At 41.6% G+C, this 26,068-nt stretch overlaps 1 protein-coding gene across 4 annotated transcripts in view; it reads left to right on the top strand.

Annotated features, from left to right (window-relative positions):
* The window catches only part of RB1CC1 (RB1 inducible coiled-coil 1), a 234,092-nt gene that overhangs the window by 200,493 nt on the left and 7,531 nt on the right, over nucleotides 1-26,068 (top strand). For 3 of the 4 annotated variants that reach the window (XM_040354194.1, XM_040354193.1, XM_040354195.1), the window contains exons 20-21: nucleotides 16,427-16,485; nucleotides 25,768-25,904. In XM_040354194.1, coding sequence (XP_040210128.1) covers nucleotides 16,427-16,485; nucleotides 25,768-25,904 — 196 coding nt within the window. The remainder of the gene's footprint in view (nucleotides 1-16,426; nucleotides 16,486-25,767; nucleotides 25,905-26,068) is intronic. The other variant, XM_040354196.1, reaches the window with a different exon arrangement.

Here is a 26,068-nt window from a genome sequence, read left to right as displayed (position 1 = left end):
ACGGCCCCTCGGGTTTTTACGAAGATGCTGGCCCCCGTATTAGCCATCCTAAGGGAACAGGGCATTCTGATCATGGCCTACCTAGACGATCTTCTGGTAGTCGACCACTCAGCGGCCGGCTTAAATCGGGCAGTGTTGCTAGCAGTAAACTGCCTAGAGTCCCTGGGTTGGGTTCTAAACCGGGACAAATCGGCTTTACAGCCCACAAGAAGGTTGGAGTATCTAGGTCTGATTTTAGATACAAGACAACATAGTCCTAAGCAGCACAAGGCCATCTATACGCCTCTGCATGCGCCTGTTGGGAAAGCTAGTGGCCACCTTCGAGGCAGTGCCCTATGCCCAGATCCATTCTCGGAGGCTACAGAGAGCAATTCTCACGGCCTGGGACAAAAGACTCCAGGCCTTGGATCTTCCCATTTCCCTTCCCTATGCGGTAAGGCAGAGTCTGTGTTGGTGGCTAGTCACAAAAAATCTTCTGAAAGGAAGATCGTTCAGTCCCCCCTCATGGAGGATAGTAACCACGGATGCCAGCCTATCAGGCTGGGGTGCAGTCCTAGACGATTTAACCCTACAGGGGAAATGGTCAAGGGCAGAATCAGCCCTACCCATAAATGTCTTAGAGATCCGAGCAGCTCGGTTGGCTCTTTTGGGCTGGACGGAGGTTCTGCAGGGCTCCCCAGTAAGGGTACAATCCGACAATGCCACTGCCGTAGCTTATATAAACCACCAGGGTGGCACCAGGAGTCAGGCAGCCCAAAGGGAGGTAGATCGGATCTTTTCATGGGCAGAAGCCCATGTCCCCTGCATCTCAGCTATCTTTATCCCCGGGGTGGACAATTGGCAAGCGGACTTCCTCAGCCGCCAACAGATGTCCCCAGGGGAGTGGTCCCTCCATCCCGAAGTGTTCCAGGTCATTTGCCGGAAGTGGGGTACTCCGGAGGTGGACGTTATGGCGTCCAGATTCAATGCCAAAGTAGCAAAGTTTGTCTCTCGAACGAGGGATCCATTGGCCTGCGGGACAGATGCCTTGGTGTGCCCTTGGCATCAGTTTGCGCTAATCTATGCCTTCCCTCCAATACGGATGCTACCCCGTCTTCTTCACAGAATTCAAAGGGAACGCAAGCCAGCGATTCTAGTGGCCCCAGCGTGGCCCCGAAGACCTTGGTACTCCTTGATAAAAAGGATGACCGTAGAGGAGCCTTGGGTCCTCCCTCTACGTCCGGACCTCCTCTCACAAGGGCCATTCTACCACCCTGCCTTACAGGCCCTAAATTTAACGGCCTGGCGGCTGAGTCCCTGATTCTCAGAAACAGAGGCCTTTCAGGGCAGGTCGTTTCCACCCTTATAAACGCAAGAAAACCAGTTTCCAGGTTAATATACTATAGGGTGTGGAAGGCCTATATTACCTGGTGTGAAACCAGGAAATGGGATCCCCGCAAATATACCATTGGGAGAATCCTGGAGTTTTTACAGTTGGGAGTGGAAAAAGGTTTGGCGGTCGGCACAATCAAGGGGCAGGTGTCTGCCTTGTCGGTCTTCTTCCAGAGATCTTTGGCTGCCCATTCCTTAATGAAATCCTTTTTACAAGGTGTTATTCGGGTGAATCCCCCGATTAAAGCTCCCCTGTATCCTTGGGATCTAAATTTGGTTCTATCGGCCTTGCAAAGGCAGCCCTTTGAGCCCTTGTCCGCGATCCCTTTGGTCCTTTTGACTAGGAAACTAGTGTTTCTGGTGGCCATGGCATCCGCCAGAAGAGTGTCGGAGTTGGCAGCCTTGTCATGTAAGGCACCTTATTTATTATTGCATAAGGACAGGGTCGTTTTGCGGCCGCTTCCGTCCTTCCTGCCTAAGGTGGTATCAAATTTTCACCTTAATCAAGATGTGATTCTTCCATCATTTTTTCCAAAGCCTTCTTCTAAGGAAGAGAGGTTACTACATTCCTTGGATGTAGTTAGAGCTGTAAAGATTTACTTGGAAGCTACAGCCCAGATTCGTAAGACGGACGTCTTATTCATTCTGCCGGAAGGGCCCAAAAAGGGCCAGGCAGCGTCTAAGGCCACTATTGCTAAGTGGATTAGGCAGACGATTATTCAGGCCTATGGCCTGAAGGGGAAGAGTCCACCCTTATCGGTTAAGGCTCATTCCACTAGAGCTATAAGTGCCTCTTGGGCAGCGTATCACCAGGTCTCTATGGCTCAGGTCTGCAGGGCAGCAACCTGGTCATCTGTCCACACATTTGCAAAATTTTATCAAATGGACGTTAGGAGGAACGCTGATTCAGCCTTTGGGCAGGCGGTACTACGGGCCGCACTTTAATCTCCTCTTGTCCGGTGGCACCTCCTGTTTGGTTTTTTCTGGTTGTCTCCCTCCCCTCATGGAGCATTGCTTGGGGACATCCCATATGTAATGGCTATGCTGCTCTGTGTCCCGTGATGTACGAAAAAAAATGTTTTCTATAAAAATGCAATAAAACTATCACCTATTTTGTAAACGCTATAAATTTTGCGCAAACCAACCGATAAACGCTTATTGTGAATTATTTTTTTACCAAAAATAGGTAGAAGAATACGTATCGGCCTAAACTGAGGATTTTTTTTTTTTTATATATATATATATATATATATATATATATATACATTTTGGGGGATATTTATTATAGCAAAAAGTAAAAAATATTGAATTTTTTTCAAAATTGTCGCTCTATTTTTGTTTAGGCTGCATTCACACCTAGGCGTACAAAATCGCGGCGTTTTGTCCCGCGAATTGCAACGACAAATTGCGGCGTTTTGTACCGCGATTTGCGGCGACAAAACGCCGCAATTGTGGATGCAGCCTCACCCCCTCTATGGAGATAGTTCACATCTCCTATGCTGAACGCCGAAAGTCGCCTGAAAAAAAGGTCCGGGACTTTTTTTCAGGCAGCAGGCGTTCGGCGTGGAGATGTGAACCATCTCCATAGAGGGCAATGTGTTTTCATCCCTCCAGCGTCTCGGGGCTGCTGCGGCGTCACACTACAGGCGACAAAACGCCTAGGTGTGAATGGGGGCTTATAGCGCAAAAAATAAAAACCGCAGAGGTGATCAAATACCACCAAATAAAATCTCTATTTGTGGGAAAAAAAAGGACGCCAATTTTGTTTGGGAGCCACGTCGCACGACCGCGCAATTGTCAGTTAAAGCGACGCAGTGCTGAATCGCAAAAAGGGGCAAGGTCCTTTAGCTGCATTTTGGTCCGGGTCTTAAGTGGTTAAATGCTGTTCATGCTTGGTCATTATGAGATTTATTTTCTGTATTCTGCAAAAAAACCTGGTTGATCCTGCTGCTCTCTACTAACTACTCTACTAACCTTCTGTCCGTGTGCCCAATTCAGCTAGGGATTTTGCAGCTGTCGTTGGCAACTGTGCACATGCTCAATTTTCTGTGAGTTTCTATCCTGAACATTTTCTTCTTATAACATCTGAGCAGCCCATGTGCCTATAGAATCACACATGTGGGTGTATACACAGTGGTATAAAACAGAGAGGATATAAGGGTGCACTGGTGGAGGTGGAGAGCTGGTCAGAGGGATGATAGTGATGAGATTTAATAAAGTGAACAAAGGGTTAAAAGCACTTACAAGATCGTTGAGTGTTAAAAGACATGATAAAATCAGGAGTCCTCGTCTGTGGCATGTGTTCATCCTCAGCATGGTGGTAGAGAGCAATGTAGAGCCACCCAGCAGCTGTAAAGAGTTCTCATACGTGTTGGAGAGAGGAGGCAGCAGGGAAGCCTGTATTCCAGGTTCCCTGCGGGACACACAAGGCTGATGGTGTCAGTGGGGAGAAGGGGCGGTAACGTGTTTTGGAGCATGTGTCGCTCCTTCGTCACAGTGGTAAATGACATCCCAGGCCGCATACACACGGTCGGGCAAAACCGATGAGAATGGACCGAGGTTCAGTTTCATCGGTCCAAACCGACGGTGTGTATAGCCCATCAGTCTGTTGTCCTTCGGTCCAAAATTGTAAAACATGCTTTAAAATCGAACCGATGGCCCGCTGCCCGATTGGTCCAAACCGATAGTTCGTACAGAAAGCATTGGTTCAAATCCCGCGCATGCTCAGAATCAAGCATGTTTTACTCTGTTTTATTAGGACCTGTTTTGGAGTCAGTGGAAGAAGAGTAGTATCTGTGCATACAGGATTCAAAAGCCTGTTTATACAATGCAGAGGATTAATCCCTTAGGTTCCACATTGAGTATAGCAAGCATGCTTTACTGCATATATAGAATGAGTTTACTGTTGTGGATTTGGTAACACTTTAATTTACTACACTTTGGCAGTCCTTTTTTATGATTTGTAGTGTTACAGCACCTACTCCACTGGTATTGAATAATTAAAGTGACAGTACCATCTTTGGAGTCAAAGAGGCAGAAGTGTTTGGAGTTATCCTAGGCTATCTGTATTAACACTTGTTGGGGAAGGCATATATAGACCTATATGCACCTATAGGTCCAAGTGCTAAGGTGAGGGCACATCTTGAGCACCTTAGGTTGATCACTAGTAAAAGGGTTTAGTTGTATCATTGAGACTTTTGCTTGATGATTTAAATAATGAAGAATCTGCACTGAATTCTTTTATTAACCTTTTCCATGTATTTACTGTGAATATCTTTATTTGGGAATGTGATTTTTAAGGTTTATTTTTAATTTGAAATGGTATATTGGTATTTATATCGCACTATTATTAGTCATCAGCGCTTTTGTTTTATGGGTGTTACATGCCAGCGCTGAATGCGTCTTTACGTAGATGTATAGAGTAAGAGGTGCCTATGTTCACATTTACAAGTAGGGCATGGAAAGTAGGCACTCTAGAAAAGAAAGTCTAAGAAGTGCGATTCTGACATGAAACATAGGCAACAATTTGGCATTGTTTAAACAGGTTATGGGTTATAATAAAACAGTCCATAAATGCAATTGAAGACAAAGTCATATATGGTATTGGGGTCAGGATACAGGCCATTATTCAGTGCTCTGACATCATGATGTAGCAGTGTGGTCTATGCATCTCGCATCTTTTCCAGTCTTGTTGGAAACTAATATTCCTTTGCCTTTGCATACTAGCTTGTTTTCATACATTCATATACCAAAGGTGTCTGTTTTATATAGAAAATAAGACCGTATTTAGATTATTTACAAATAATTTTGAAAGTTTACATGCCTTTTATGCATTTAGTAAATTTACCCCTTACAGGGGCAAGAAAAAGTGTGTGAACTCCTTGGAATTCACAGATTTTTTGCAGTAATTTGCGATAAAATATGATCTGATCTGCACACCAATAGTCAAACACAATGGGCCAGATTCACGTAGAAGTGCGGCGGCGTAACGTATCGTAGATACGTTACACCGACGCAAGTTTTCATCGCAAGTGCCTGATTCACAAAGCACTTGCAATGAAAACCTACGCCGGCGGCCTCCGGCGTAAGCCAGCGTAATTCAAAGGGGCGTGTGCCATTTAAATTAGGCGAGCTCCCGCGCCGGACCTACTGCGCATGCTCCCTTTTGAATTTCCCGCCGTGCTTTGCACGAAGTGACGTCATTTTTTCGAACGGCGACGTGTGTATCGTACTTCCGTATTCCCGGACGTCTTACGCAAGGAGGAAAATGTTTTAAATTTAGACACGGGAACGACGGCCATACTTTATACAGCACATACGTGTGCTGTGTAAAGTTAGGGCACCAAAAACGACGACTAACTTTGCGATGGGAAACTAGACTAGCAGCGACGTAGCGAACGCGAAAAACCGTTGTGGATCGCCGTAACTCCTAATTTGCATACCCGACGCTGGTTTACGACGCAAACTCCCCCCAGCGGCGGCCGCGGTATTGCATCCTAAGATCCGACAGTGTAAAACAATTACACCTGTCGGATCTAAGGGCTATCTATGCGTAACTGATTCTATGAATCAGTCGCATAGATACTCTGAGAGATACGACGGAGTATCTGAGATACTCCGATGTATCTCTTTTGTGAATCTGGCCCAATGTGCTTAATCTGATCTCACACAATTCAAATTTTGCGCCTTCAGTAGGTCTGGATCAGACCTGCACAATACTCAAGAGGAATTTTTGACCATTCCCCTTTACACAACGGCTTCAGCCCAGACATATAAGTAGGATGTTTGGTATGAGCAGCTCTCTTGAGATCATTCCACAACGTCTCTTTGGGGTTAAGGTCTGGGCTCTGACTGGGCCACACTGCAAAAGGAGTATGTTGTTTGTTTGTTTTTTTTAAGCCAGTCTGTGGAGTATTTACTTTGATGCTTAGGGTCATTGTCCTGTTGCATCACCCATATTCTACTAAAGCCTGGTACACGCGGGCAAAATGTTGGGCGGCATTTTGTTCAAAAGAAACCCATCTGACATTTGGCATGTGTGTAATGCAGCCAGTCTGTCAGAAGCCAGCCGTCGGAACACAATAGCACAGCAGGGGAGATCGCTGTACTAACATTTAGTACAATGGATCCTTCTGAGCTGTTCGTTTTTTTTGCTGGGTTGAATGAAAAAAACGAGTAGGGTGTAGTAGGTTTAAGCTTCAGCTGACGGACAACCTGACATTACCCTTTAGTATATTTTGGTAAACTTGGGAATTAATTTTGCCTTTGATGATGGCCAAGGTCCAGGCCCTGAGGCAGCAAAGCAAGCCACCATATTTCACTGTTGTGATGTTGTTTTAATGTTGGTAAGTTGTCCTTTTTTGCACCATATATAGCGCTAAGTATTTTTCCCCGAACAATTACATTTTTGTTTCATCAGTCTACCTGAACAATTCCACTTTTGTTTCATCAGTCTGCAGAAAAAATTTCCCAGATATGCTGCGGCAGCTTCCTCCGTGTTGTTCTAACATGGACAGACTGCCCGTTCAAAGACTTACGTACACTCATGAACAGGGAGGTTTGCCAGTTCCAGTAATGTCTTCAAGCCTTTAGCTGTTACTCGTGGGTTCCTGTTTATTCATTGAGGATTCTGCTTTGTGATTTGGGAGTCATCTTGGCTGGATGCCCACTTCTAGGTAGAGTAGCCACAGTACTAAACTGTCTCCATTTATATACAATTTGTCAACTGATGGATGCCTAAACACTTTCAGATTGCTTGTATGGATCGTATCCCTTTCCAGCCTTATGCAGAGCAACTACTCTTGATTGAATATCTTCAGAGAGCGCCTTTTGCAAGGCATGGTTCATATCAGCTAATGCTTCTTATGAAAACCAATCTTAATCTTTGAGTGTCCTTTTATCAATCACAGTAGCTCTAAACCACACTTCCAAACTCCTTTCATTAATTGGACTCCAGGTATGCAAACTACTGACTCCAATTACCTTTAGTTGAAGTAATTAGTCTATGGCTGTGACTTAGATGAGGATCAGACCACACTGTATGACAAATTACTGCCGAAAATTGGTTAACTCAAATAGTTCCCATACTTTTTCTTGCCACTGTAGATAATTGATAATTCCATTCTATTTATTATTTCAGTGTTTGCTGTCCACTTGTCCACCGGGCCTATTTTGGCACTCTCCTTCGTGTAAAAATCTAATTTTTTTTGCTAGAAAATTAATCAGAACCCCCAAACATTATATATATATATTTTTTAGCAGACACCCTAGGGATTGAAATGGCGGTCATTGCAACTTTTTTCCTCGCACGGTATTTGCGCAATAATTTTTCAAACGCCTTTTTTTGGGGAAAAAAATAACCGTTTCATGAATAAAAAAATTAATTTTTTTTTTGTATAATGTGAAAGATGATGTTACGCCGAGTAAATAGATACCTAACATGTCACGCTTCAAAATTGCGCACACACTCATGGAATGGCGCCAAACTTCGGTATTTAAAAATCTCCATAGGCGACGCTTGATTTTTTTTTACAGGTTACTATTTTCGAGTTACAGAGGAGGTCTAGTGCTAGAATTGTTGCACACGCTCTAACGCACGCAACGATACCTCACATTGGGGTTTGAACGGCGTTTACATATGTGGGCGGGACTTGCATGTTCGCTTCTGAGCTCGAGCTACCGGGGACAGGGGCGTTTAAAAAAAAAAATTATTGAATTTTATTTTTACATTTTACTACTTTTATTCTTACATTTTTTTTTATCACTTTTATTCCTATTACAAGTAATGTAAACATCCCTTGTAATATGAATCACTGTGACAGGTCCTCTTTATGGAGAGATGTGGGGTCAATAAGGCCCCACATCTCTCCTCCAGGCTTACAAGCATGAAATTGTGAAAAAAAATTCACCGATCTCATGTCGACAGCTACGATTGCGGCTTTGTTTACTTCCGGGTACCCGGGCGTGACGTCATAACGTCGTGCCCGGGCCTCCGACGGTCATAGAGATGACTGGTCCTCAGTAGGCAAGTGGTTAAAGACATTTTTTTATTTGGCATTTTCATATTTACATGCTTACTCTTCAATATTTCGTTTTTTTATTAAATAAAGAGAACAGTGGATTAGGAGAGTAGTGGAGGCAGATTTGATTACCCAATTAACTAAAATTATGTATGATACAAAAGTAAGACACATATCTTTTGGTGCTATTGACTTCAAATGTTTTTTTTTATATATAATTTCCCTTGCATCTTCTAGGCAAAAATAATTAAAATAAAAGTAATAAAACTGTAGTTTTTCCAGTTTCCTAGTTTTGTTTGTCCTCTTATAGTACATCTCAAAGTACAAATATTATTCTGCAAATTTCCCATTTATTATAACACCAAAAGGTTTCTGATGCAAAGTTTTTAGATCTGTTCAAGTGTAATATTTTGCAGCAGACTACCATTGGCATGTAAACAAAATTATAATTAGGGGTGAAGAACCTGTGCCTACTATGTAACCATGCCACAGCATCACAGAAAATAGAGATAATCTGTTCTGATCCTGGTTATAATCAGGTCTTCTCTGTAAGAATCTGCCTGCTGGGCCACTCAGCTAATTTTTGTGTTTATATTAAAAAGACGCATTCCACCCCAAGATTGTAAATGAATGCACCAGTGCTATATTTGATGTTACGTTCTTGAAGTTACATAGTTGGTAAGGTTAAATAAAGACAACAGTCCATCCAGTTCAGTGTGTAGAAAATTAATTTCCCATTTAAATCTATTCATACTTCTTGCCGAAGTATATATACTCGCACTTTAAAATGGAGCTGCAGAGCGTTAGAAAAAATATGGAGGAAAGACCCTAATTCCTTTACTAGAGAAACATATACAGAGCGGCTTTGAAAAAATATAAAGCTGAAATAAAAAAAGCTAAAAAAACATACCTAACAGAGAAAATTAGGTTGGCGGAAAATAAGGCCGCAGAATTATTTAAAGTTGCCAATACCCTTGCAAATCCAATCTGTTTAGACACCAAGGAAGAATTCTCTCCGGAATTAAGTGAGAAGTTAGCAGAGTATTTTAAGCAAAAAATTATAGACATAAGAAACAATATACCTGATTCCTGTTATACAGAAAGTTCTCCTGTATACAAAGGGGTACGTTTCACCTGTTTTTCGGCGGTGACTAGTGTAGAGATACTGACTATTCTCAAGTCTCTTAGAGCTTCGTCTTCAGCGCTTGACCCCTGCATGGCACAGCTGGTGAAGGACTCTGCTGTTACCTTGGCACCGTTTATAGCAGACATTATTAATATGTCTTTTGCTATTGGAACAGTGCCAAGTATTCTGAAGCAGGCGGTTATAATCCCCCTATTGAAGAAGGCTAACGTGTTACGGTGCGATTTAAGCAATAATCGACCAATTTCGACCTTGCCTTTTTTAGCTAAAATAATGGAGAGAGCTGCTGTGTGGCAACTTCAGCCGCACTTGGAGTCCAATAATATTTTTGATGAATATCAGTCTGGATGCCGTCCTGGTTAGAGGCACAGAGACTGCCCTGATTATAGTGAAGGATGACTGCCTATGGGCCATGAACAGCCAGGAGGCTTCAGCGTTAATATTGCTGGATTTGTCGGCTGCATTTGATACTATAGATCATGCCAGACTTCTGGAAAGGCTGGTGTCTGTGGCCGGGCTTGAGGACATGGCATTGACATGGATGGCCTCATTCCTGCGGAATAGAACTCAGAGGGGAAGACTAGGGATGTATTATTCATCTAATAGTTTCTTGTCCTGCGGGGTTCCTCAGGGTTCTGCGTTATCGCCGATATTATTTAATATCTACATAAGGCTGCTGCTGTATATTATTCGGCGCCATAATCTGAGCTTTCACGTTTATGCAGACAATACTCAGATTTATTTTAAGCTGCCTTAAAAGCGAGGAAGCCCAGGTAGATTTGGCATCCTGCCTGGAGGAAATACAGTCCTGGATGGGAGCAAAATTATTTAAAACTTAATGGCTCAAAAACAGAATGTATTATCAGTAATCAGAGCAAAACCAGTTTGAATGATTTTCCTTCTTGGCCGGCTTCGTTTATGCCATCCCCGACCCCGGCTACCCAGGTTCGGGACTTGGGAATAATTTTGGATTCCAAATTGTCACTGAAGGCGCAGGTAAATCAGGTGGTAAGCTCATGTTACTAACAGCTGAAACTTCTGCATTCTACATTGCATTTCATTGATGAGGTGGACAAAATCCACGTGATCAATGCTTTTATTGGCAGTCGGCTGGACTATGGGGTGTCCAAAAACTCTTCTGCATAAGCTTCAGCTGATCCAAAATGCTGCAGCTAGGTTATTAACGGGTGTGGGTCGTCTGGACCATATTACACCATCTCTGAAAACCCAGCATTGGCTATTGGTTGCTGAACGGGTTTTGTTCAAAGTGGGTTGTATCGTCCACAAAGCTATCCATAAGATAAGCCCAGGGTATCTGCAAGAAAAATTTACTTGGTACGTTCCCAACAGATCATTGAGATCTGCTGATCAGGCTAATTTGATTGTCCCTAAATTTAGAAGAACTAAATGTGGAGGGAGGACGCTGGATGCACAAGGTTCAATATTCTGGAATTCTCTACCTCTATACATAAGACATGAGAAGGATTTATTAAAATTTAGGACGTTTTTAAAAACTTTTTTATTTTCTCAAGTGTATGGCCCTAATTAGAGTAAGATATTAGTATTTTTTAGTTCTTTTAAATGTTTATCATGTGGTTCTATGTTGTTTATCACGCAGTAATGAGAGATTTGTTTTGTACATGTATATGTTGGTTGTATGAGCGCATCGAGGCCTTCGGTAATGACTGCGCTCCAAATAAGCATTTTAATAAATAAATAAATATATAAAAAAAATTAAATGGCTGTTTGAGTCTCTGCAGATCATCTGTCTGTTCCAGTCCTTTGACTTTTCTTGTTCTTCCTGTGGACATGTTATTGCAATTCTGGCCGATTTGTTGCCCACCATTCAGTGTATTGCTTGAGGACATCCCGTGGTCTAAGAATTAACTCTTGTGTCTTGTACTGTTTGATTAAGATAATAGGAATTTTGATGTACCTGTAAATTCTAAATCTTGGAATACTGACAGGACACAGGTCCCTCTTTGATCTCCTTGGAGTGGGAGGGGTTATATAGGTACACTGGGGGTGGTTCCCAGCAAAGCTTTTGCCATTGTCCAATCACCTGAAGGTAGTGGCATATAACCAATGGTCTAAAAATCAACTCCAGTGTCCAGTACTGTGCTCCAAACAAAGGAATTTACAGGTACGTCCAAATGCAGATTTTTTTTTCTTCACCAGTTCAAGCAACAAGTAAATATGTTGTGCACTCATGGACACCCATGGAGTTGTCATACATTATCGAACTTGAAAATATATGAAGGAATTATTGAATACTGAAGAACAAGTCTCCCTGCCACTCTATTACCATGGTTCCCTCTCCCACCATGGTTCACTACTTAGTATATTTTTTTCCAAACTTACTATGAGAGGATTTATTGAAACTCCTTTGACTTTTTTAATCATAAATATCTTAGTAAATTCTTCCCTTAGGAGTCATAGATATGTGACCAATTGTATCTGAGAGCTAAACATTCAACTGTTCTTGACCTTTTATCGGAATGCACGTATTTCTGCTCCCATGTTCGTTTATCTCATATGTATTTTTGGTGACTCTTTGGTTTGCATGCTATTATGTAAGGATTTCATTTGCCAGTGCATCACAAATATGTCTGTCATTTATAAACTATATTGGCAGTTTATAGAATAAATTAGTACAAGCTGGGTTTTAGAATTAAATAACTATGTTTGGAATTTTTAAATGGCACCAATCTTCTGAATAGCAGGATTTTAGATGTTGCCTGCATGCCAACCAAGCAAATTATGCTGTATGAGCCCTGGTAACCCATTGCCATATGATAAGCAGACAGGTAAATGAGCATTTGCTTATAGAAAAGGTTATTGGGTTGCTGTAATATATAACGGAATCTACAGCAAGCATCTCTTTTTCATTTTGTAAAAAGGTTGTTATGTGTTATTTGTCAAAGTAGTCCTACATGTAACTAAATGTTGCAATATGTTTTAAGGGTTTTTTCACATTGTGCTAGTTGGATCCCTTTAGGATTTGCAGTGGCCACTTTTTGCCATTATCGATATGCTATAACATTATTTTAAACTGGTAGGGAACCAACTAAACCCTACCAGTTTGATATATCTAAATTCAATGATTTTATTTCTAGGAATTTGAAACATTTATTTTTAAACAGAATTAAAGCCAAGTGGCTAAGTGGTTAGCACTTCCGCCTAGCAGCACTAGGGCCGTCGGTTCAAATCCCCAACCACAGCACTAACTGCCTTAAGTTTGCATGTTCTCTCTGTGCCTGTGTGGGTTTCCTTCAGGTACTCCTGTTTCCTCCCACACTCCAAATACATGCTGGTAGGTTAACTGGCTCCTGTCTAAAATGGCTCTAGTATATGTAGTGTATGTATAAATGTGAGTTAGGGACCTTAGATTGTACACTCCTTGAGGGTAGGGACTGATGTGAATGTACAATATATGTGTATAAAGTGCTGCGTAAATTGACGGCACTATATAAGTACCTGCAATAAAAAAGAATAGTAAAACTTTTTTTTTTCAACCCCTGGGCTGTGAAGCTTGCTGAAAAGGTCATAGAGAATCCTAGGTCCTATACTTATGTCTGGATTGCATCTGGGAGACCTCCTGGATAAGCTACAAGACACATAGGGGCTGATTTACTAAAACTGGAGCAAAATCTGGTGCAGCTCTGCATAGAAACCAATCAGCTTACAGGTTTTATGCCTTATGCACACTGGATGTTTTTACAGCTGCTGTTTTTGGCTTCAGGTGTTTTTTTTCTGCAGCCAGTAAACTCCCCAGCATATGTGCAAGCACACATAGGCCTTTATCAGTGTTTTTTAGCAAGGGCATTTTCTAGCTGGAAATAACCCCAGAACCAGTGGGCTTGAAGAGGAGTTTTTCTAACTCTGAAAAACACAGCTATTTGGCGTGCATTTTCGAGCCATAAGCTTTTATGAGAGTATGGTTTTGCGGAAAAATTCTGGAAAGCTCATTCTACAGCTACAGCTTTCTATAGCTAACGTTTCTGGCATTTTTCTAACCTCCAGTGTGCATGAGGCCTTAGGCTGGAATCACACTGGTGCGACACAACAGCCGTCCTACTTTGGATCCGACTTTGCCCTGCGACTTGAAGCTGACATATGTCTGACTTTCAATGAACGGGGATCTGGCTTGGATCCCCACCAATACCAGGTACTGTGTTTGGTATGAATCTTGAGGGGGAACTCCACGCCAAATTTTAAATAAAAAAACGGTATGGGTTCCACCTCCAAGAGCATACCAGGACCTTGGGTCTGGTATGGTTTTAAAGGGAAACCCCCTATGCTGAAAAACCCCCTATGCTAAAATCCATACCAGACCCTTATCCAAGCACGCAAGCCTGGCTGATCAGGAAAGGGGGTGGGGACGAGCGAGCACCCCCCCTGAACTGTACCAGGCCCCATGCCCTCAACATGGGGGTGGGTGCTTTGGGGCAGGGGCGCCCTGCGGCCCCCCGCCCCAAAGCACCTTGTCCCTATGTTGATGAGGACAAGGGCCTCTTCCCGAAAACCCTGGCCATTGGTTGTCAGGGTCTGTGGGCGGGGGGCTTTAGGAATCCGGGAGCTCCCTTTAATAAGGGGCCCCCAGATCCTGCCCCCACCACCCTATGTGAATGACTATTGGGTACATCATACTCCTACCCATTGATCTGAGGGGAAAAAATTGTCAAGAATAAAAAACACACTGCACAGGTTTTTAAAGTAATTTATTAGGCAGCTCCGGGGGTCTTCTGACTTTGGGGGTCTTCTTCTAACTCTCCGCTCTCTTCTCCCGGTCCCCGGTGCCTTCTGCCGGGCTCCTCCGCTATCTTCTTCCAGCTCTTTTTCTAGCATTGGCCCGGTCTTCTCCGTCATCTTCTTCCCTCTCATTCTGGGTGGACGTCATATAACATTGCGCCTTTCCGAGCCCCCTAGGGGGCACTGGGAACCCGATGCGCGTGCCCGGCGGCCGCGATGGCCGGGCACCTGCGATTGCCCAGTAACTGAGCAGGACCATGGATCTGTGTGTGTAAACAAACAGATCCACGTCCTGTCAGGGAGAGGAGACCGATGGTGTGTCCCTACCTTTGTGTACAAAGGGACAATGATCGGTCCCCTCCCCCCACAGTAAGAATCACTCACTAGAGAACACATTAACCCCTTTATCGCCCCTAGTGTTAACCCCTCCCCTGCCAGTCATATTTATACAGCAATCAATGCATTTTTATAGCACGGATCACTGTATAAATGTGAATGGTCCCAAAAATGTGTCAAATGTGTCCGCTGCAATATCCCAGTCTTGATAAAAATCGCAGATCGCCGCAATTACTAATAATAAATAAATAAATAAATAATACAAATGCTATAAATCTATCCCCTATTTTGTATCCGCTATAGCGTTTGTGCAAACCTGCTTGGGCAGGAAGAGGGTGAAAGTGCCCTGTAGGCAAGTGGTTAAAAGCCTGTGTAGTGTGTTTTTTTTCCACACTTTTTTCACCCCGGGTGAATGGGTAGGGGTACGATGTACCCCATACTCATTCACATATGGTGGGGGGCTGGGATCTGGGGGCCCTCTTATTAAATGGGGCTCCCGGATTCCGATAAGCCCCCCGTTCGCAGCCCCGACAACCAACAGCCAGGGTTTGACGGGAATAGGCCCTTGTCCTCATCAACATGGGGTCAAGGTTTTTTGGGGTGGAGGGCTGCACTCACCCCCCCATGTTGAGGGCATGCGGCCTGGTACGATTCGGGGGGGCGCTTGCTCATCCCCACCCCATTTCCTGACCGCTGGGCTGCGTGCTCAGATAAGGGTCTGGTATGGATTTTGGGGGGACCCCCACGCTGTCTTTTGTGTAGGAGGTTCCCCTTTAAATTCATACCAGACCCAAGGGCCTGGGATGCTCCTGGAAGGGGGAACCCATGCCGTTTTTTTATTTAAAACTTGGCGTGGAGTTCCCCCTCAAGATCATCAGAGCACAAGTCGCATGCCAAAGTCGGAGCATGCAAGAGGGCGTTCCGACTTTGATCCAAATTCAATGATATTCAATGGGCTGAAGTAGGATCAAATTCGAACCAAAGTAGTACAGGGAGCATTTTCAAAGTCGGACCGACTTGTGTCGGACCAGTTAAGACGGCTCCCATTGGGAAACATTGATTTTCACACGTCATGCAACATAATCTCCCAATTTCAGCTTCTTCAACCCAGTTTTATTGTCAAAGCTTAATTGAACAAGCTGAAATTAGAAGCTGATTGGCTATCATACATGGCTGCACCAGATTTTGCACTCTCCGGTTTTAGCAAAATCAACCCCATAGCTTTATCGGGGAGCATGCAGGCACATTTTTTAACTTGCAATGTTTTCATTTAAAAAAAAAATACTTTAGTTCTGCTTTAATTAAGCATAAAGAGTATAATTTTATTTTTGTTTGTAGGATTTTTTTTTATCCACTTTTTGATTTTGGACTATATAGACAGCAACATAACAAACAAACTTGAGATATTTAAAAAAAACTATACATTTTGGAAAAAAATAAATTCATATAATTTTATATAATGTGGTTATTGATATAATTTCTAAGAGTATTTTCATTCCTTACTAGGAAACAAATGTTTAACAGCTATCTAAGTGAGCCGAATCTGAAGAATGTTTCTGACCAAAAATAGAAATATGTATCCTTTGCGCATGCTGTATAGCTTAAAGGAATTCATGCTAGCAGAAAGGTCAAATATAGGCTGACATGTAATAGCGTATTGTTGGTGATCAGTGCACTGCTAATGACCCTTGTAAACAGCTCTTAGCAAATACTTAGCCACATAGAGTATCTGAGCATGTTATCGTACTTTTAAAATGAATGCCATTTCTATCATTTGTTTATTTCAATTTTCCCCTTGTTTTAGATGTCACAAAGCATGTCTTCAGTTTCCTCAAGACATTCAGAGAAAATAGCAATTCGAGAGTAAGTTATTTTAAACAGGTACTTGTCGTTTTATTCTTGATGTGTGAGCTTTGGAAGCACCTATTTTGAAAGTCACAAACAAATCCCTGCCTGAGAGTACAAATTATCCATAAAAGCATTTTTTTTGTAAATGGTGCAAGGAGCCGGTAATGAGAGGAATGCTGATCTCTCCTTCCAAAAAAAAATTCTATTAGCTTAGACAAACCCATTATTTATATTGTATGTATCCAATTCATTTTGAATATCTTATCTGCATACTTACTGTGGGTCAGTGACTCAGAATGTGTAAAGCACAAGATACATCCAGGCCACCAGTATTTTCAGTCAGCAATGGCATCCTAGATCCTTCTCTGAGTACAGGTATTCTTTAATTGCTCTGCCTTGCACATATAAAACAAGAAGCAGAAACTTTAAATGGAGACTACAAAAACATAAATTGCAAGGACATGGTCAATCATTGTTACTATCGGGAAGCATTCCAAATCAATAATGTGCAGCTAATGCTGGGGCGAGTTTTGCAGCAATGAGATGCAATTCTGTATTAAAAAAAAGGCAAAACCAATATTTAATGAACAATATATAATTGATATACAGTTGTGCTCATAACACATACCTTGGCACAATTTACAATTTCTTGGCCATTTTTCAGAGAATATGAATGATAACACAAAAACTTTTCTTTCCCTCATGGTTAGTGTTTGGCTGGAGCCATTTATTATCAATCATCTTTTTAAATCCTAATCACAACAGAAACTACCCAAATGACCCCGATTAAAAGTTTACATACCCCAGTTCTCAATACCGTGTTTTATCCTCTTTAACTTCAATGACAGTTTTTTGTGGTATTTGTGGATGAGGCTCTTTATTAGCTCAGATGGTAAAGCTGCCCATTCCTCTTGGAAAAAACCCTCCAGTTCCTAAAAATTCTTGGGCTGTCTTGCATAAACTGCGCGCTTGAGATCCCCCCAGAGTGGCTCAATGATATTGAGGTTATGAGACTGAGATGGCCACTCCAGAACCTTCAATTGATTCTGCTGTAGCCAATGACAGGTCGACTTGGCCTTGTGTTTTGGATAGTTGTCATGATGGAATGTCCAAGTATGTTCCAATGCGTAGCTTCCTGGCTAATGAATGCAAATGTTCCTCCAGTATTTTTTTGATAACATACTGTAATCATCTTACCATCAATTTTGACTGAATTTCCTGTGCCTTTGTAGCTCACACATCCCCAAAACATCATCAATACACCTCCATGTTTCACAGTAGTAATGGTGTACATATCATCATAGGCCTTGTTGACTCCTCTCCAAATGTAGTATTTATGGTTGTGGCCTAAAAGCAACATATGGTCTCATCGCTCCAAATGACTTTGTGTCAGAAGGTTTGAGGCTTGTCTCTGTGCTGTTTGGCGTATTGTAAGCCGGATACTTTGTGGCATTTGCATAGTAATGGCTTTCTTCTGGCGACTCGACCATGCAGCCCATCTTTCTTCAAGTGCCTCCTTATTGTGCATCTTGAAACAGCCACACCACATGTTTTCAGAGAGACCTGTATTTCACCTGATGTTATTTGTGAATTTTCTTTGCATCCCCAACAATTTTCCTGGCAGTTGTGGCTGAAATTTTTGTTGGTCTACCTGACCCTGATTTGGTTTCAATAGAACCCCTCATTTTACACTTTTTGATTAGAGTTTAAACACTGCTGATTGGCATTCTCAATTCCTTGGATATCATTTTATATCCCTTTCCTGTTTTATAGTTCAACTACATTTTCCCGCAGATCTTTTGATAATGCTTTCCCCATGACCCAGAATCCAGAAATGTCAGTGCAGAATTGGATGAAAGATGCAAGGGTCTGTCAGGAGTCCAGAAACTCATTGACTTTTTATACACACACACACACACTAATTACAAGCAAACAAATTACAGGTGAGGATGGTTACCTTTTAATAGCCATTCAAACCCCTTTGTGTCAACTTGTGTGCATGTTATCAGGCCAAAATCACCGGGGTATGTAAACTTTTGATCAGGGTCATTTGGGTAGTTTCTGTTGTGATTATGATTTAAAAAGAGTAAACACAGTTGATTGATAATAAATGGCTTCAGCCAAACACTAACCATGAGCGAAAGAAAGTTTTTGTGTTATCATTCATATTCTCTGAAAAATGGGCAAGAAATCATAAATTCTGCCAGGGTATGTAAACTTATGAGCACAACTGTATATAATTAATAATAATAATTGATATATAATAAAGTAGAACTGAAGTCAAAACTACAATTTTTATTTTAGTTAAGCATAAGGGAGAATAACCCCTGTCAGGTTTTTGTTTTTTTGTCCCATTTGGGAAGTTTTTCTCTTCATTTCTTGTCCCATAGCTACAAGAGGAACTGAAAGTAAATCCCTCCAATTGGTGTAAATGAGAACCCTTGTAGTCACTAGAACTAGTGTCACCATTATAAGGTTTCCCCTCTATTCCTGCTCTGATGACCACTCATAATTTGGGATTTTAATTCACTTTTGGTGATAAGTCACCAGGACAAAAAGGGAGTATAAACCTACCTAACAAGGACACAGAGCACAATAAAAAAAATATGGCAGGTGTTCTAATCCACTCCTATATAAAAAGTAATACAAAAAAAGTTTTGCCTTTAGGTATAGTTTAACCCCCTTTATTTCTCAAAGTAGCCCTCGAGAAACAATTTGGCATCTCTGTGAAGATCTTGACTCATTACTGGAGACAGAGAAGTAAAAAAAAATAGAAGGGGTGCAGGCAGAATAAAAAACTGCGAAAGAGGACCACACAGTGTTCATTTGGCCATTATTCTCTACCCTGGAGTCACAGGTGCAGTGTACAGCCCCCTGCCAGCAGCCTGTTATAACCAAAGACAGGCTGAAATACTCAATAGGTGTATGCAGGTATGTGTCTTTGGAGCAACGCGTACATCTTTGTACTCAAGTACTGCAGTACATTTTTCATGTCATTGATTTAACCCTTTTGAAAATAATATGAGTCTACTACACCAAAGTAGACAGTTTCTTCACATACAGCAGCCTTTCCCAATAGTGTATCTTATTTTACACAGCAGGAATGAACATTTCTCCAGTACATTTACTATTAGAACAGACTAATTTTAGCTGTGATTAGTATTTGCACAAATCTAAAACAAGCTTTGCATGTTTTAACTCTAGCATTAGAAAGTCACTCAAACTGTATAAACGACTCACTCCAGGGAACATGAGAAGACGTCTGGTTTAAAGTGGAGGTTCACCCTAAAAACAAATTTTTAACATTAGACTAAGCATAGTAAGGGCATTTACTTTCAGCAGGTCTTTTTTTTTTCTCCGTACATACCTTTATATTCTTATTTGGTCCAGGGCTTCCACGTTCTGATGACTCCGGGACTGGGCGTTCCTATCCCTGCCTCAGGGTTCCCGATGACTGCGGGACTGGGCGTTCCTATCCTTCGGTTCAATGATTGACGGCTTGTGAAACGGGTCCCCTGTCGCACAACGCGCGTCACCAGATTTCCGGAAATAGCCGAGCTGCAAGTCGGCACTATACGAGGCGCCTGCGCAGTCAGCTCTACACGGCGGGCGCAGGCGCCGTATAGTGCCGACTCGCAGCTCGGCTATTTACGGAAATCTGGTGACGCGCGTTGTGCGACAGGGGACCTGTTTCACAAGCCGTCAATCATCGAACCGAAGGATAGGAACGCCCAGTCCCACAGTCATCGGAACCCGGAAGCCCTGGACAAAATCAGAATATAAAGGTATGTACAGAAAAAAAAAAAAAGAAGACCTGCCAAAAGTAAATGCCCTTACTATGTTTAGTATGCTAAATGTAATGTTACATTTTTTTTTTTTGGGTGAACCCCCCGCTTTAAAGATTTTTGTAGCAAAACCCACCTGTGCAGGATGTAAAATGGCAGGCAGCAACGCAGCCAAATGAGAAACAAATCAACGGCATTGGTCTATAATAAGCCCTGCAGGGTTGGGTCCTTCTCTTTTTTGGCTAATAACTTAATAAACACCTGTGGGAAGGTAGGGTCCCTCATCCCGCATTGCTTTATAGACTTGCAGAAATGTGTCTAGGATATAATCCTGTGTGAGTTTAAAGAATTCTGCAGTATACCCATCAGGGCCTTATTGTTGGCCAGGTGCTTAATAGTAAAGGTGAAATCGTCCAGAGTTATGGGAGCATTTAAGGCGTAGAACTGAGTAGAGGATTGTGACAGAAGCCACTGTCACTGTGTGTTTTGGAAGGGACTGTGGGCTGGCCTCTCACCCACAGATTATGGCCCAGAAGAGACTGAGAGACTTGGGGACAAGCTGGCATTGAGATTATGTAATGTAATGTTACATCCCTTCTCCCCCCCCCTCTTGTTGCTGTGTTTACTTGTGTTTGTTCATGGCACATAGACAATGGTCTGGACACATCTCATGTCTCCAGTCATCACATCGCATGGGATGTGTATTAAGGGGCTGCCTGCTTACTATAATCCCTTTATGTTTAACTGTAGTTCTGCCTTGTCCCCTACCCTCTCCCCTCTATGACGAGGCTAAGGGGAGTGTCCCTAACTGTGTAAAAGTGTATGTCTTGTATTTAATAAACAGTTTATGCTCTGCATGTTTAATCGTCAACACCTGTGTGGCTTGTCTCGTGATTAAGGGGTTAAGGGCTGGTTATGGCGAATTTGCAGGCTGCGAGTGCGTTTGGAGGACACCTGGGGTATCCGAGATCCGTCACAAGGATAATTTGGGCAGTTGGACTTTGTCCAAAAATGAAGTTGCCCTGGCCTGGTCTATAGGGTCCTTAGAGCACAAATGGCTGTAATAATTAGTTCATAGTGAGTTGATTTCTGGTGAGGAGGTCTTAAGGGAACCTGTTGGGTCCTATAATGCCATGATATGTGTGGGTTGTGGGGCCCCTGGCAAAGCTTAGCCAGTAGATTTGTTCCCAAATCTATGAAACCGAAGCATAGCATAAGAGGACTTGAACCTCTCCTGTTGGTCAGCCCACAGGTCAAACAGTCTTTTCAGCGAATTCTTGATATTTAATCCCCTTCCCTAAAATTGCCCATATGCAGATTTAGGAATTTAACTTGTATTGGCAGAAAAAAAAGCCTTCCTTCTTCATTTTACTGCAGATTTGTGTTACTTTTATTTATTTTCTAAAATGTCTTTTGTGCACAATTAGCTGGACACACACACTGGTGTTCAAATAGCTTGTACTACATACATTATGGAATGCTAATATAACATTAACAAGAAGTATATACAGTTATGTCTAAGTTTACCTTCTGCAAGTAAGTCATTAAACTGCATCGTAGAGCTGAAGTTTTTATTAGGAAAAAATAATGACTTGCTATGAAGGTCATCATGCAAACTCTAAATTAAATGTATACAATTTAAAATTTACAGACCTCTATTTTAAAATTTAAGACTATTTAGTTTTAGGAGCAATTGTTTTTGCTTAAAGGCTTAAGTTCACCTTTTCAGGCAGAATGTCACTTTTCATAAAAACATAGAAGTCTTCTCTAATGTATTTTCTGCCTAAGCCATCCCAGTTTGCTAATTTCTCATCTAGTCCATGGGAGCTTTAAATCTGACCCCCATCTGTTCAAATTTTAAAAAGTGCATTCTGAGTCCTGACTTCTTGCAGCACCATGTAACAGTTCAGGATACTTCATATCCCATCATACACTGGCTTACTGCAACACAGTAAGGGGTGGGTTTTTACCTGTCTGAACTACACTTCCCTCATTATTATACCACCTATTTTTATTTCCACCCACTTTCCTACTTCTTTTATTGGTTGCCATAAACTGTACAGTCTCCTTTATTAAACTTTATTAATATTGAATAGATTGTTCAGGTTGGTCATCCTATTCCATAGTTTTAACAAATCCAACGGACATTTATATTATTTATTGCATAGTGTAGGGCCAGCTTTATACAAGTACATTCAGAAATGTAATTGTTCTTATGTAACCCCACAACTTCAACTATGTAAATAAGGCAGATTGCCATTCTGTGAGGAGGGAAGGCATTGATCCTGTGTTCTTGCAAAGCAGGGACACAGATCTGTGCCTTCCCTTAGTAAAAGTACCAGCCACACAGTACACAAGTACTGGCTAGGAACACATGTAACCCTTTGATTACCCCTGATGTTAACGTCTTCCCAGCCAATGTCATTAGTACAGTCACAGTGCATATTTTTTAGCACTGATCACTGTATTAGTGTCACTGGTCCCCAAAAATTGTCAGTGTCCAATTTGTCTGCTGCAATATCGCAGTTCCGCTAAAAGTCGCTGATATGCCATTACTCGTAAAAAAAGAAAAAACCCACAGTTTGTGGACGCTATAATTTTTGCACAAACCAATCAATATACACATATGCTTATTAGAATATTTTTTTACCAATAATATGTAGCAGAATATGTATTGGCCTAAATATATGAAAAACTGTGATTTAAAAAATAAATATTGGATATGTTTTAGAGCAGAAAGTAAAAATGATATATTTTTTTTCCTTTAAATATGTCGGATTTTTTGTTTATAGCGCAAGAAATAAAAACTGCAGTGTTGATTAAATACCACCAAAAGAAAGCTCTATTTGTGGGAACAAAAGGACATACATTTTATTTATGTGCAGCATTGCACGACTGCACAATTCTCAGTTAACCACTTCAGCCCCAGAAGGTTTTACCCCCTTTCTGATTAGAGCACTTTTTAACATTTTTGGCACTGCGCCTCTTTAACTGGTAATTGCATGATCATGCAATGCTGTACCCAATAAAAAAAATTGTGACCACCTATTTTTTCCACAAATAGAACTTTCTTTTGGTGCTATTTGATCACCTCTGTGGTGTTTATTTTTTGCGCTATAAACAAAAAAAGAACGACAATTTAAAAAAATATATATATATTTTTTACTATAATAAATATCCCCAAAAATGTTTTTAAAAAACACATTTCTTCATCAGTTTAGGCCAATAAATATTCTTCTACATATTTTTGGTAAAAATAATCGCAATAAGCGTATAGTGATTGGTGGGCACAAAAGTTATAGCGTCTACAAACTATGGGAAAGATTTTTGGCATTTTTAATAATCTTTTTACTAGTAATGACGGTGATCTGCGATTTTTAGTGGTATTGCGACAGATAGATTGGGTGGACAGATCGGACACTTTTGACATTTTTTTGGGACCAGTGACATCTATACAGCGATCAGTGCTATAAATATGCACTGATTACTGTGTAGATGTCACTGTTAGGGAAGGGGGTAACACTTAGGCCCCGTACACACGAGAGGATCTATCCGCTGGAATTGATCTGCGGATCAGTTCCAGCGGATAGATTCGCTGGTGTGTACATCCCAGCGGATCTTTTTCTGCGGATTTTTTTCGGCCCGACCGATTTCCAGCAGATAAAAATTTCTTAGCATGCTAAGAAATCTATCCGCTGGAATCGGCTTCAGCGGATCGATCCGGTGGTCTGTACAGACTCACCGGATCGATCCATCCGATTCCCTCCCTCGCATGCGTCGTAATGATTCGACGCATGCCTGGGTATCCTTATATGACAGCGTCGCGCACGTCGCCGCGTCATCATCGCGGCGACGGCGCGACACGTCATCGCGATGGGATTTCGGCGCGGATTTCGATCCGATGGTGAGTACACTCCATCGGATCCAAATCCGCGGAAATCCTCGAGAGGATTTATCCGCGGATACGGTCCGGCGGACCGTATCCGCGGATCAATCCTCTCGTCTGTACCCGGCATTAGGGGGCGATCAAGGGGTTAAATGTGTGTTCTAACTGTATGGGGATAGGACTGACTAGGGTAGGAGACATATATAGTTTTTCCTACTTACTAGGAACAAACGATATGTCTCCTCTCCCCTGACAGGACAGGGATTTGTGTGTTTACCTGTTTTCTTGTCATTCCACCACACATTCTGCCCTTTGCAAATTGCACTATGCATGTTTAGCCCCATCATTATTTACCTCTTTAAATAGTTCCTACCCAGATTGCATTCCGACTACTTACCTCTATTGATTACACTTTAACCCTTTCCCTGCTAGTACATGTTAAAATACATAATATGCAGCTGAAGATTAGTTTAAACCCCCACCCCCCCCCCCCCACCGATATTTTTCTGAAAGCAGTTACACTGGAGAATAAATCAGTGGTAGTTGCTATTTTTTGTATATCGCACAAAATTGGTTCAGTGGTTTATAAATGCATATTTTGGTTCATTTTGCACACAAACACATCATGCTTTCCAATTCTTTTGTACAATAAAAAACATTAAATAAATACCCAAATGTCAAGTCTTAACCACTTCCCACCCAAGGTACATCATTTGACATCCTGGGCTTTGAGTGGGGATATCTGAATGATAGCTACAGGCATCGCCCGGATATTATCTTTTTCGGCTGGCAATTCCCTGCACCGTAAGAACAATCATAGTATAGCGGCAGTTCAGCCATTTGATCATTCTTACAGGCGGTGGTGCTTCTACTGGCTCGCTTGTACGATCTGCGAGCCCAAGAAGGAATCCATCAGCATGCTTGCCGTCAATCACAAGGAGAGGGCTTGACTAATCCCTCGGCTTCGCCCACTGTCAGCGGCATAGGTTGCTAGGAGCCTGTTGGCTGGGAAGCCAATGGAGTTCTTGACATTAGAAAAAGTTGCTATATTGTGCTGTTTGATTTATCCACTTATTCTTAAATTGGAGAACCTACCAAGATTTCCCCATTCACTGGAGGACGCTCTTATATATCACATGATTCACTTATTGATTCACTTATTGGGATTTGTTTAATTCTCACATTAGTATTTATTTATCTATTTGCATTTATTCATGTTTTTGAGTAGCCCAGCTCCCTATGTTTATTTAAGTGGAGGTTATTGTCTTTGTATTTGGTGTTTTTTCAAAAAGTTATTTAGAACTACCTGAATCTGCCGCACATTTAGGTAAAACTATTGAAACTAGCAGCTGGTCTTTTTTTTTTTTAATCTGGTGCATGACTTTAAGGACCATTTCACCAGAAAAGTGGTGCACATGGTATTTTAAATTCCCCCTTAGGGACTGTTCAACTAATTTTTGGGGTTTTTTCTTTGTTTCTTTGTAAGTTTGTTCAAACTTTGGTAGGCAAGAGTTTGTGAAAACGTGCGAGTACAAACTGTTTGTTGTTTTTTTTTTAATAAAAAAAAAAAAAAAAAATACACATGCAATAGTTAAAAATCACTTTCTCTGTCTCTCACACCAACAGCTTTCAGGTTGGAGATTTGGTCCTTATTATCTTAGATGAACGTCATGACAATTACGTCCTGTTTACAGTCAGTCCGACATTGTATTTCTTGCATTCAGAGTCATTGGCTGCATTAGACCTTAAACAAGGTGAGTATGGTAAGTGTCATCAATGCAGGAAATATTTTTGCAGTGTGTTTCCCAGCAGAGATTATTTAGGTGTGATGCATTAGCAGTTGATAACTATGAAGAATGAAACCTTTAAATTTTAACTTCACTTTATATCAGAACTGTAGTTTATTTTTTTATTCCAGTTCATATGA

The sequence above is a fragment of the Rana temporaria genome, chromosome 5 (genome assembly GCF_905171775.1).
Source record: "Rana temporaria chromosome 5, aRanTem1.1, whole genome shotgun sequence".
Lineage (NCBI taxonomy): Eukaryota > Metazoa > Chordata > Amphibia > Anura > Ranidae > Rana > Rana temporaria.
Note: the sequence above shows the minus strand (reverse complement) of the source record. Positions and strands in the feature narration are given on the sequence as shown.